General features: G+C 40.1%; 1 protein-coding gene across 1 annotated transcript; it reads left to right on the forward strand.

The window, feature by feature from the left end:
• Window positions 1-2,967, forward strand: LOC134193068 (collagen alpha-1(XXVII) chain-like). Its single transcript, XM_062661856.1, has 8 exons — window positions 1-142; window positions 211-264; window positions 497-550; window positions 618-680; window positions 738-794; window positions 2,239-2,271; window positions 2,331-2,394; window positions 2,468-2,967. The coding sequence occupies exons 2-8, from the start codon at window positions 226-228 to the stop codon at window positions 2,836-2,838; spliced, it is 681 nt and encodes a 226-aa protein (XP_062517840.1). The 5' UTR covers window positions 1-142; window positions 211-225; the 3' UTR covers window positions 2,839-2,967.
• The last annotated feature ends 9,499 nt before the right edge of the window (window positions 2,968-12,466 follow it).

Here is a 12,466-nt window from a genome sequence, read left to right on the forward strand (position 1 = left end):
TGCGACATTGCAAACATTTAGGATTTGAGTCTTTTTATCGTGGCTCGGTTGTTAACATATTTACACAACATTTATTTATTCATTTAAGAGTTCAACAGGTTCTGTTGGCCCATCTGGACCAAAAGGATCAAGTGGTGACAAGGTAGATAAATATACATAGTCGAACGATGTGACCGCAATTGTGTATTATTATTTGTAAATTTTGAATAGGGACAAAAAGGAAGTATGGGGCCAAGAGGTATTGAAGGAGCTGATGGAGATCCTGTGAGTCACAATCGATATACAGATATCTGAATTACACAATTTCTATTAGAATACAATGTCTACGACAAGTTACATTTTATACTCAATAATCATACTAGAAATTTAATTATGTAATATATTTATTTAAATCTTTAAAAATAATTACCAACATATTCAAGTAATGTTATACTGAGATTAGATACAATATAAGATTGAATTGTAAGTTTTATTATGCTGCGTTTGTTTGTCCTAGGGGTCAGCCGGTCACACTGGACCAGTTGGTCCACGAGGCTCAAAAGGAGAAAAGGTACTGCAGCAACTTGTCAACTTTGAACATTGGGTTTATTATACTCAAGATATATTTGGATCTATAGGGACTGAAAGGGATACCAGGTATAACAGGACCGAGAGGTCCACAAGGCATTCCCGGAGAACCAGTATTATATTTAATTTATTAAGTAAATTTAACATTTCAAAAGTTTTAATTATTTCAGATAGACCAGGAAACGCTTGAAAAGTACTTCAATCCTGTGAAAGCGCTACAGACAGAGGTAGGTCATTGTCAAGTTTGTACAAGCATGCAAGACTGTTGCAATATAATTAATCGGTAATAAGGCAGCATTTAGCAGAGATGGTATTTGCATTTGATTATTGGTATTAGTTTATTAAATTGTGTTAGTGCAATAAATTTTGCAAATTCTAATTTGGTTTGAATATCAAAAGTTTACTATTTTTGCTTTAGCTAAATTTTTTTTGTAAAATCACGTGACTTAACTTGAAACGTACTTAAAATGTATTCAGCTAGAAAGACTTCCGGTTTGCGAGCTACCTGGCAGTAGCGGATCCAGGCATGGTCACGATCGGCACTTACCGGCCTCCCTAAATTAAAGCAGGAGCGCTCTGGCACTAGGTATAATTTTGCGGCTTCTCTGAGTATGCGGTCAAATTAAGTGTTCAAAGAAGTAACTCAGCAGAGCTTCGCAGCACTAAGATGCTCAACGACCTGCTTATACACTCTTTTCGTGCACAACGACATTCAGTTAGACTACACCTTACTGAAGAAACCACTTGAAGGTTATTCTAAAATGTTTTATTGCCAAATTGGTGTGTGTTGAAATGAATGAATGGAATATTGTTGCATTTATATGATGAGACATAGTAGCTATTAAGCTTAATTAATTAATTAATGCCCTTCTGCTGACAGCATGCTCTCTACGTACTGCTGTGCATGTTGTCTTTGAATTTAATATTAAATTCTTTGCCCAAAGCACTTGCAATATAACCGTATATAAAGTACGTATGTGCAAACTGGTTCATAATTGTACCTGTCTGAATGCCGAGTCACGCGGCGAAGTTGTGACGTCATAATTTTGATAACGTCATATTGGTTTGTACTGGTTGTTGTCCCCTTTAGTGAAACTCTGGATCCGCCACGCATTCTTACTTTAGTACAATCAGCGAACAGCATTTGCGATATATCGTATATGGTTGTACGGCCTACAAAATGGATAAACCGCCAGGAAATCTGCAAAACGTTTAGAAAAGATCTATTACCAGAACGGACTAATTTATGTTTGGGATTGCTAAATATTGATGGAAATCAACATTGGAACTGCTAACGCAAAATAGATCACTTCCATGCACGTCTTAAGACATTTATAGAAGGGAATAGCGTAACATTGCGTACCTAGAGAGCGATATTTGTTTCCCGTACGTGATAACTCTCGTTACTGCACTTCTATCACTACGTATATAATAAATACTTACGGACTGGACTTTGTGGTCACGTGAAACGACAATCGCTTTTACGATTTTAGATAGATTATTCTTGTAACCCCAGTTTAAAAGGGTATATGTTTAATTCGTAATTTTTAGCCACAATTAAGTTTAATGGTTGTATAAACGACGGTGTAAACACAGTGATCGACGGTGTAAACCCAGCTTTAATTACTACCCGCATAGTTGGTAAATGTAGCTGACGTTGTGTGTTGCTAGGTATCTAACATGAAACTCACTTTGCAGTCTTTGGTACGCAATCATACAAATTTTCTGCTTACCCACTTTTATATAATAATGTTGCATTGCAGGCAAGTAACGATCAACCTGCTGCTCATTTACACGGGAATAATAATTATGGCACAAAAAGTAGTGGTAAAGTTCTTATTCTTCTATAATTCAAAAATATATTAAACTAATGTATTTTGATGTTGTTAATTGCAATCAGGCAGCATTATTACGGACTGGTATACTGGTAGCGGTCAGTGGTATTCTCCTATTCTGAGAGGTGGAATGACATACAGTAACGGATACATTACCGTGCCGAAAGATGGACTTTACTATATCTACGGAAAGATATATTTTGATCCACAGTCGGGACAAGCGCGTTCTGGATTCTACATCTACTTGAACAGTCAATATGTTGAATTTACCTACCAGTACCATCCATCTGCTAATGGCAATCAAGATTACACTCGTTATTCTGGTCTTCTAAAAATGGTCAGCAAAGGAGACAGGATCTATATGAAGTTTGTCTATACTGTCTATGCTTATATGTATCCTCCATACGCTCAGTTTGGAGTCTTTCGTGTTGCTTAGACGGTGCAATATCTTCTGCAATAACGTGAACTAATTGTTGTTTCATTGTCAAATGATTGCAGTTTGTGTACTTTATGCATATCTTCTTGGATTTTGTCTAAAGTAAACGTTTACTGAAAGCACTTAATTAATAAATTGCTTCTCTGCGCGAGTATTCTTGTCTCGTCATCATAGTACACATTTCCAACGGTCATTTCTTAATTAATTAAAGGAAGAGGCGAACGACTTGCTGCAGACACATAATATTCATCGAGGTGTATACAAGTAGGATGATTCAACATTTCACGACATACGCCGCCATATCACATGTGACCGGAAATACCCACGCTCGCATACTTGCAAGCACAGTCACCAACTAGACTGCTTGGCTTGATTTCCAGGAGAACTGCATGTGTGAACTGAGGAGAACTCGATGTCATTGTGGGCACGAGATTGTTCGGCTCAGTTTGCATGTACCATGCTTCTGTGAACGAGGCATTATACAATTACTATAATAATATAACTAATTACTATAATAATATATAATTACTATAATAATATAACTAATTACTAAAACAATAATAATGTACAATTAACATAATAATATAGCTACAGAAAACTAGCAAGCATTATTGCTGCAGCTGTAGCGTCGTTTGTTTAGTATGGGTGATTTACATTATAGTTCTCTAATTATTTAATAAAAATAATAATAAAAATTATTGCCAAAGTCCAATTGTTCTAGAACATGTGAATGTAGTTTTGGAAACTAATTTGGCAAGGAAGCCCGGACTTTGTCGACTCTAAGAAGCACCAAAACAATACCTTTCACTAGACTGATGCGATTACTAAATACACTGTCTGCTTTATGTCATCTGACCTAGATATATAAAGTAAACCACATGCAAGTGAGTTCCACTACAGCTGATTATGTATCTCTAGAGTTCCAGAGTGTAAGATTTAACTTAAGATTGGTGCATGGTATTACACGTAGACTGTACATGTAATCACGCTTAATTAAGACAATAAAATCGAGTCGAGCAATTGAGTTACAAATTACTCAAGCTCGGCGGAAGTAAATCCAACGTGTTTCTGCTTAACGCAAGATGATAGGCGTGGTCAACGTGGGCGTAAATGAAAATCTGGCAAACTTGATTGAAAGCGTAAACAACACGCTGTTTACGTGTTCCAAACTATTCCTCGAGAAACCGAACCGCGACAGACTGTCAGCAAATATTTGGAATTAAACCAATCATTTTAGCAGTGATATGGCCATTGCTGTAAAGTCGTGGCCGTTTCACTGGTCCTGTTACTACTAGCGACAGTAGTCGGATACAAACATATATAATGTCCGATCTACCAGGAATGTTATCAAATACGACGAAGCACTCAATATGCGCCGCGTTCGCAAACGAAAAAGCAATATCACTAAAATATGACTCCAAACCAAATCTGCCTCTGACATCTTCAGTAAATGTACACTTCTACAAATTGAATACAATATTATCCTGAGTGTGTAAATATCTCAGTACAACTCTGAGATGCAGCCGGGACAACATGAACTCGCTCCAAGGTCGAAATGGAAGAAAACGTATGTCAATGATCTATACACATATATCACTAAAAATGTGTGCATGGCATGCGTAGATTCTATTTGTGAACCATCTACTAGCGATATATAGATATTTCTAGGGTAATTATAATATTATATACATTGTTGCTCAAGCCAAAGAGAGTATTTGACCCGGAGGTATCTCCGGAAGCAGTCGAATTGATTACCGCGTGTGCGTGCAAGTGGTCGACTCTGGCGTCGCAGCTTGCTCCATGCTGTGTCGATTACTTTACCATGGTAGTGGGTATTGTCGTAGAGGCACGTCATCTGTGCTCCCATAGTTTGCTCGCTCTTCGTACACGAACGTCTGCCGGAAAAGTGACACACATATACTGTATGGCCGTCAATTTGTATTGCGAACAGACCTTCACGCGTTAAGTACACGTAAACCGAGAGAGCAAAAAACTCTAACCCCAATAATTTTTTGCAATAATGTTTTACAATATTCCAGTGTTTGGCTTCCAACCTCGTAAATATACTTCCTACGTCTAGGTCTATGGGCGTAAGAATTCTTTAGTTAGTGGTAACTATAAACCTATATATATATAGACTCCTCTTTGACTATTGTTACTAATTCCTTTCACTGGTTTGTAATGCACTTGTAACTCTATCCGCACATATACGTTGGCCATTACAAAGTTACATATTTATCTTAACCTAATGGCTGCTCGAGTGCTGTTTATTTAGAGTACGTTGTGATTACTATTTATGAGGTTGGATGCACAATACTAGAATGGCAAGAAGAGACCGAGAAGATCGTCTTCGTGACTGAGACAACTGAATTTAATTTTGGACGTACCACTACTGTCGTCAGTGCCTTAGCTGAGCACTTGCTCACAGTCGTTTCTGAGCCTCGTCCATGTTACTGAGTTCTACCATGTCGCTTTAAAGACAGTCGAATATAGTTTAACTAATACTACTGACGAACTTAAGAATGTAGATAACTTGATGGTATGCAAGTAGATCGAGTGTTTCGATTGTGCCGTTCCGACCGTGTCCTAGGACTAAATATTAACACAAACCTGAGACTGCATGCATGCACAACAAGCACACACCTACTAGTAGTTAACAGTTTATTACCCTTGTTGAGATCTTTTGAATTTTTACCTTATTATTTTTGGTGTGATATTATTCGTCACCGAGACAAGTGAAATTTTTAACAATGAATAAACAGTTGCTTAATCTAGAGTTGTTCTTTTAAAATATGTCTTTGAATAATAATTAAAATAAAACTTACTTTGCACATCTGGTTTAGTGCTAACCAGCAGATTTGTGAGTGATAGATTGATCATTATGGTGCTACACATTGAATCCATTCTGCTAAAAGCTGAGTATCACAAGATGCCTTTTCAGTATGCCAGAACTCTGCATAAACTCCGTACGTACTACGATCTTGTTGATTGTAAGATTTTAGCTACATTAGTTATTATCAACAAAATTGTTTGGTTATACAGAATGATTAGTTGATATATTCACTGGACTCGTTCTCTCTCACAACTTCATAACTGTCTCATGGGACTCAGAACTGTGTCATGAAAAAATAGTTTATTGTTTGGCAACATGTCACAATTTTCTTAAGTTCTCAGCAAATATCTATAACTCTAGTAAGGATAAAGTCAAAGCAGTTTGTGTGCAATTCTGCTTCATAAAATCATCAATCATTCCCTCCAAGATAAAGAATCATTATATCTGCCAGTCAAGAATGTAGAAACAGGTAGGACTACTCTCAGGTTAACTTCCAACAAATGTAAAATTCAGAGTCATCACATTACAATGCCATGCATGTTTGAAGTGATAGAAATAGAAAGTTGATTAGACGAACACATTTGTAACAATATACCACATTTGTGACATTATTTAGTGTAATGTAGCTCCAGAACAACACTAGGCTAAATATCACACATTACAACCTACTCAGGAACTCGTCTTTCTCAAACTCGCGTGACCGAGATTAGGTCCATCCGGATTCCGTAGTCTATACCACCTTTCTCACCGCTATGCAACAGTAAAAACTGAAGAGAAAATACGGTTAACAGGCTATTCTGTGGAATAAAAATACAAAGCGAACTTTTCAACAGACACGACAATCGTCTCAATTCGTCTTGTAGAGAAGCGACTAAGAGAGATCGAGATATGATCCCAGATGTTCGAGTACTTGTCTCTCAGATTTTACGTTCTGCCGTAACAACAATACAATTAGCAATAACATCGCCCCGTAGGGATAGTAGCCAGCGGTAATGAATCTAACATTAGCCAAAAAGAACGCCTCAGATCTACGTCTGAAGAGAGGAAATCGGTCGAGATCATGTGACCGAAATTATGTCGCGTGAGTCATCCGTTTTCTTCTTTGTCTGCAAGAGTAGAGATTGACAAAGACAAGACTACTAACAAAGGAAGTCATGTATAAATGTTCCTATCGATAGAGATGACTTTAGGAACGAGATGGCAAGCACTGACCGAGACGGACTCCCAGACCCGTGTAGCACCGATTTAAAATCGTTCTTCACGGGTCTGGGATGGTACCGCCTCTTCTCAATATATTACGGTTGGTCTTAGGACCAGCATTAGTGTCCAGATTCATAAATGTATACCTTTCCAATACGGATGTAACCAACGATGACATCTCATATGCAACAACGTTACGCATGGTCGTTGCCGTATAGTGTAGACTTTCCAAGAAGCCTACCCGATCACACTCGTACACACGCTACTGCATACCTCTCGAGATGATCCAATTCGACTGTAAAACGCGAGCTAATACAGCACGACCGTCTACTCCAGGCACTTGACTAAGAAGGCAATCTATTCTTTTAATGTCTCTACTAAATACACTACTAATCCAATTAGCAACTCTAACTGTCAAGCAATCTACTACATCACATTCCTTCCTGCTAAGTTTCAGGTTCATCTTTTTTCAAAAACCTCCCCACAAAAGTTTCAATACTGTTAAACAAGAAAACGTATATGTTACTGCTACTTCAAGTCTCAAACAACAGTAACACAATACAACTCAAAACTAGCAAAAAATTACAACTAACTGCAGTCATAATCTTGCAAGTACTTTGGCAATTGAATTTGTCTATGTGCTCGAACAGGTCCTGGCGGATCTTCTGCTACTGCAACTGCCTCCTCTGCCTCTAACAGTCCTGTGGCATCTGCTGCTAATTCTGCTACCAAGATTTGAATGACATCTGGTTCTTGATTGACTTTTCTCCTGAATTTCTGCCTTGCTGCTCATGTTTCTTGGTCTCCTGATCTGCTGGTAATTCTACTTCTCGAGCTCTTCTGTGGAAAACCTTCGGTGTGTTACTATGAACACGTTTTTCCTTTCTCTTTTCTTCTCCCATCTTTTGAATCTCTTAGTTATTCCGGCCTACTTGCCTCGTGACTTGTTACGGTCCTTGGTAAGAGCAGTACAAACTTCGAAACAGTACCTCTCGTCAATGCTGGACAATGCAGCAACACAAAATCACCTACTTCATATTGAGCTCATTCACTTCCATCATAATTCCTGTGCTGTCTCTCTTGAGCTGCAGCGATCTCTTCATCTACAATCTCTCTAGATTGTCTCGGGTTTCATTTCAACTTGCTCAAGTACTCGTCTGTTGTATCAGGCGAAGGGAGTCGCTGATCCAGTTCTGTATCCACTGGCAACCGTGCTGTTCTTTCCAAAAACAATTCATAAGGACTGTACACAGTAGAAATTTGTGCTGAAGTGCGATATGCAAACAATACAGTTGCTTTCCACTTGTCCCAATCCTTCTGAGGGGTGTCTGCATATTTGGACAAAGAATTTTGCCAAAGTCCTGTTCATTCGTTCAGCAAGCCCATCCCATTGTGGATGATATGCTGTGGTTATTTACTTACGAATTCCCAAACGTTTGCATACTTCACAAGCAAGAGCTCTTTCAAAATTGCGTCCTTAGTCACTATGCAGAACTATGGGCATCGCAAATCGCGTGGTGACCTCATTTACCAAGATCTTTGCTGTTGTCTTTGCGTTTGATCTTGTAACGGAAATGCTTCGGTCCACTTGGTGAAGTAGTCCTCAACAAGCAAAATGTACTTGTTGCCTTTTTCAGTTGTTGGTAAAGGTCCTAGAAAGTCCATCGCAAGCATTTCAAATGGTTCTCCAACTGGAACAGTCTGCAAAGCTGCTTTAGCTTTCTTTGCTTGCATCTTCCTTTGCTGACACTTTACAGTAGTTGCTACATAGCTCTCAAGTGCACGTGTTTAGCCTGGCCACCAAAACCGTTCAGCAACTCTATTAAGCGTTTTCTTCACTCCAAAGTAGCCGCCATTGTTATGCAACTTTGCTAGAACTTTAGGTACCATAGAGTCAAGTACCACCAACAACTGTCGTTCTTCTTGTCCTTCGCCTGGTCCCACTCTTCAAAATCGATATAAGACTCCATCATCCAACACTAGCTGATGTCACACCTTAGCAACCGCTCTCCACCTATTGCTTCTTTTCTATTCTCCATGGCAAGAAAACTGTCCAGAACGTTTGACAGTAAAGGACCTTCCGTCTGTCTCATCTGTAACTTTTTACCTGTCCAAGAAGGTGTAAATACAGCTGCTGCACATCCTTGACTACTTCGTGTTTGCTCTAGCTTTTGGTCTAAGATAGGGCATAGCATTTTCTTCCTAAATGTGCAGACGGTATTCTGGAAAATTCAAAATACTGATTTCCTGCTCTGTACTGAATCTACCATTTGTATTCACTTAGTGTGAGTGACCACCTCGCCATTCTTCTTTTCAGTTTCTTTCAGGAACGTAGACATTGTAATGGGAAATGATCTGTCCAAAGTGTGAACTGCCTTCCGTATAAATATAGACTAAAGTTTGTCACCGCCCAAACTACAGCCAATGCTTCCTTCTCTGTTGTGCTGTAGTTCTTCTCAGCCCTGTGTAGCACTCGACTTGCATAGGCTACTACGTGTTCTTCTCCACAGTATGTGACAAAACTGCACTCAATCCTACTTCACTCGCATCCGTAGCTAACAGAGTCTTACTCAAACGTGGGGAAAGGCATTACTGGAGCATCTGTCAACTTGTGTTTCAGAACATCAAGTGGCTGTTGGCAATCATCTGTCCAGTCAAAATTAGCAGCACTACTTTGTGTCTTAAACAACGGAGCTACAAAATGCGAAGAGTGTGGAACAAAGCGGCAATAATATCCTACTAGGCCCAAAACCCGACGTACTCCGGTACCATCTACTGGCCTGGGAAAGTCCACATCTGTTACAACTTCCTCTTATCCGGTTGCAATCCTTCCATTCCGACTACATGACCCAAATAATTAACCGATTTCTGCCCAAGTCAACACTTGCTTGGCTTTAAATTCAACCCAGCAGCACTAAGTCTGCTATACACAGCTCTCAGCTTCTTCACATGTTGGTTAAAGGTTGTAGAAAAGACAATGATGTCATCAAGATATATTACACAGTAATCTCATTGTAGCCGAGCTAGAACATATATCATTAGCCTCTGGAAAGTGGCAAGAGCATTATAAAGACCAAAGGGAATTACGTTGAATTCAAAACGGCCTTGTTTGGTTTAGAAATCCGTCTTCTTTTTATCCTCAGGATTCATAGATACCTGCCAATACCCACTCGCTAAGTCTAAAGTCGAGAAATAGCAAGGTCCACCTAATGACTCTAACGTTTCATCTACTCTTGGCAAGGGATAAGCATCTTTAACTGTTATGCCATTTAGTTTTCAGTAATCAACATAGAACCGATACGTGTCGCCTTTTTTATGTATCAAGACTACATGTGAACTCCATAGAGTCACTGATGGTTAAATCACCTCTTACTCAAGCATTTCCTTACTTGTTTCTCTACAACCCGTTGAAGTGCGTGAGGTAATACTCTTGTTACCTGTTTTTGTGGCAACGTGTCTCCTGTCGTAATAGTATGAGTTACAAATTCTGTACTTCCACGATCACATAGCTCACTTGTAAATAGCTGTCGGTCAACAACAACACGTGCTTCAAAGTCTTCTGTTCTTTGTCTATGAAGATACTTTGCTTAAAGTCAAATTGACTTAAACTTTGTTTGGGTGGTATACCATCGACACTCCTTGGCAAACCATGCACAACAGCTACCTTTGCAGGTTTTGCTTCTTTTACTGGGCAATTAGTTCTCAAGACAGTACCTTCCAGCAGCTTCGCCTTATGCATTATAGTCAATTTCACAGATACTCTTGCTCAGCTACTACTCTTAGGGGTAGTGTACGTTCTATCCAAGCCAACTGGTGCTTAGCCATGTTGATGATCATCCCATGATCAAGCAAAAAGTCGGTACTTTTTTATGGTAGGTTTTTTATGGTACGTTTGGTACCATAAATTGGTGTGAAAATGCCCATACAGCCCAAACGTACAAGTATCTTGCAAGCTCTCTCGCACTTAAGACTACTGCCATCAACTGTCTTCAGTTGTAATCTTGTCCCACTTGATGATGTGCTTTTGTCACCAACCAAACTTCTAGGTAACAGTAAAATTAAAGAGCCAGTAGCAATCAGAAAAGACGTTTCTACTTCATTAACACAACCAGTGACAATCACAGAGCTTATCTACGCACCAGACACACTTCTAACACCCCGTCTTGGTGTTTTGCTACCTGTGGTTGATTGCTTCCTGGAATCAGGTTGTGCGAACATGTACTGTTGCTGTTGTTGTGTCCTTGCGGTCATTTTGGGCTTTGTCTGCTGAATTATTGGGCAATCTCCCACTAAATGACTCATCTGATTACACCTGAAGCAAGGGCCTACACGTTTCTGCATAATCTTCTATAGGCAATTTGTTTTCACATGTCCCTGCTCGGTGCACAACAAACATCGAAGTTCTCGTCCAGAGCTAGTGTGATAAACGCCTTGCGTCACAGACAATTGACCCGATCCTGACTGCTTGCTATCACTTCTCAAACCCACTCCTACAGTACTTAGCGCCTTTTCCATCTCGTTCAATCTCTCTTTCAGATCCTCGGTGACACTCGTTTCTCTATCTGCACAAGCCACGCTAACACTAATCACCTTGCGACCGCCGCGCTTCTGCTGCCTATCATTCAACAACATCAATTCACGAGTTCTAACAATTGTACCTGGAAATGTCGCTTGCGGGTGTAAACCCAGCTGATACCTGGCGTGCGTGAGCAGACCATCAACAAAGCGATGAATGAGCTGTTGTTCTTTTATATCTTTTCCCAGCTCAGGCATAGCACGATCCAGTAGATCTTCTAGTTCTCTCGCATACCCTTCAAGCGCTTCCCCATCACGTAACGATCGCTCTAAGAACTGTCTTCTCGCTAACCGACGTCGTTCTCCTGTTCCAGGCAGAAAGGTTCCTTTCAATGCCGTAGCTGGCACATCGTAGGAAGTCTTCTGTTCTCCGTCAGACGGCGGTATCCTGCATATGCCTTTTCTTTCAAGTTCGTTGTGAGAGTCGTCGCTTTGGCATCCGAATTCCAGCTATTAGCAGCCGCACACAAAGCAAAGCGCGCCAGTCATCACTCAACTTCTCCGTCTGCAAACTTTACTGGAACTGCCAAAATTCGCGTACTCTGCCCAGGCACCAACGTAGGGCGCAGCACTCACACGTACACAAGTGAATTCTCACGTTACAAATCGACAACCTTAACCGAGGACTGATTCACGAAACGATCTGTCCGAATTCTGTTGCGATATCTTGCACGATATCCCGCTCTTCATCACCAAATGCAACAACGTTACGCGTCGTCGTTGCTGTATAGTAGACTGTCCAAGAACCAGACGCGATCATACCTGCGCACACGCTACTGGATGCTTTGCCCAGAGGATCCAATTCAACTGCAGAACGCGAGCTGCTACCGCACTGTAACGTCCTTGGTTACGTGCAGCAACAACTCAACGATATGTATTGGTTACCAGACAGAGCGAACTAAGAACACAAGCTGGCGCGTCTACTCTACACTAAATCGAGTCTGCGCGTATGCCGTAACGCGCGCTACATGTACACTACGACATACATTACATCTCTCTTCCTTTACTAGAGTTGTACAG

Source organism: Corticium candelabrum, chromosome 17 (assembly GCF_963422355.1).
Source record: "Corticium candelabrum chromosome 17, ooCorCand1.1, whole genome shotgun sequence".
NCBI lineage: Eukaryota > Metazoa > Porifera > Homoscleromorpha > Homosclerophorida > Plakinidae > Corticium > Corticium candelabrum.

Coding starts and splice junctions, on each gene's coding strand:
- LOC134193068 (XM_062661856.1), top strand. CDS start 226: ATGGGGCCAAGAGGTATTGAAGGAGCTGATGGAGATCCT. Junction 265..496: donor AAGGAGCTGATGGAGATCCT/GTGAGTCACAAT, acceptor TGTTTGTCCTAG/GGGTCAGCCGGTCACACTGG. Junction 681..737: donor AAGGCATTCCCGGAGAACCA/GTATTATATTTA, acceptor TAATTATTTCAG/ATAGACCAGGAAACGCTTGA.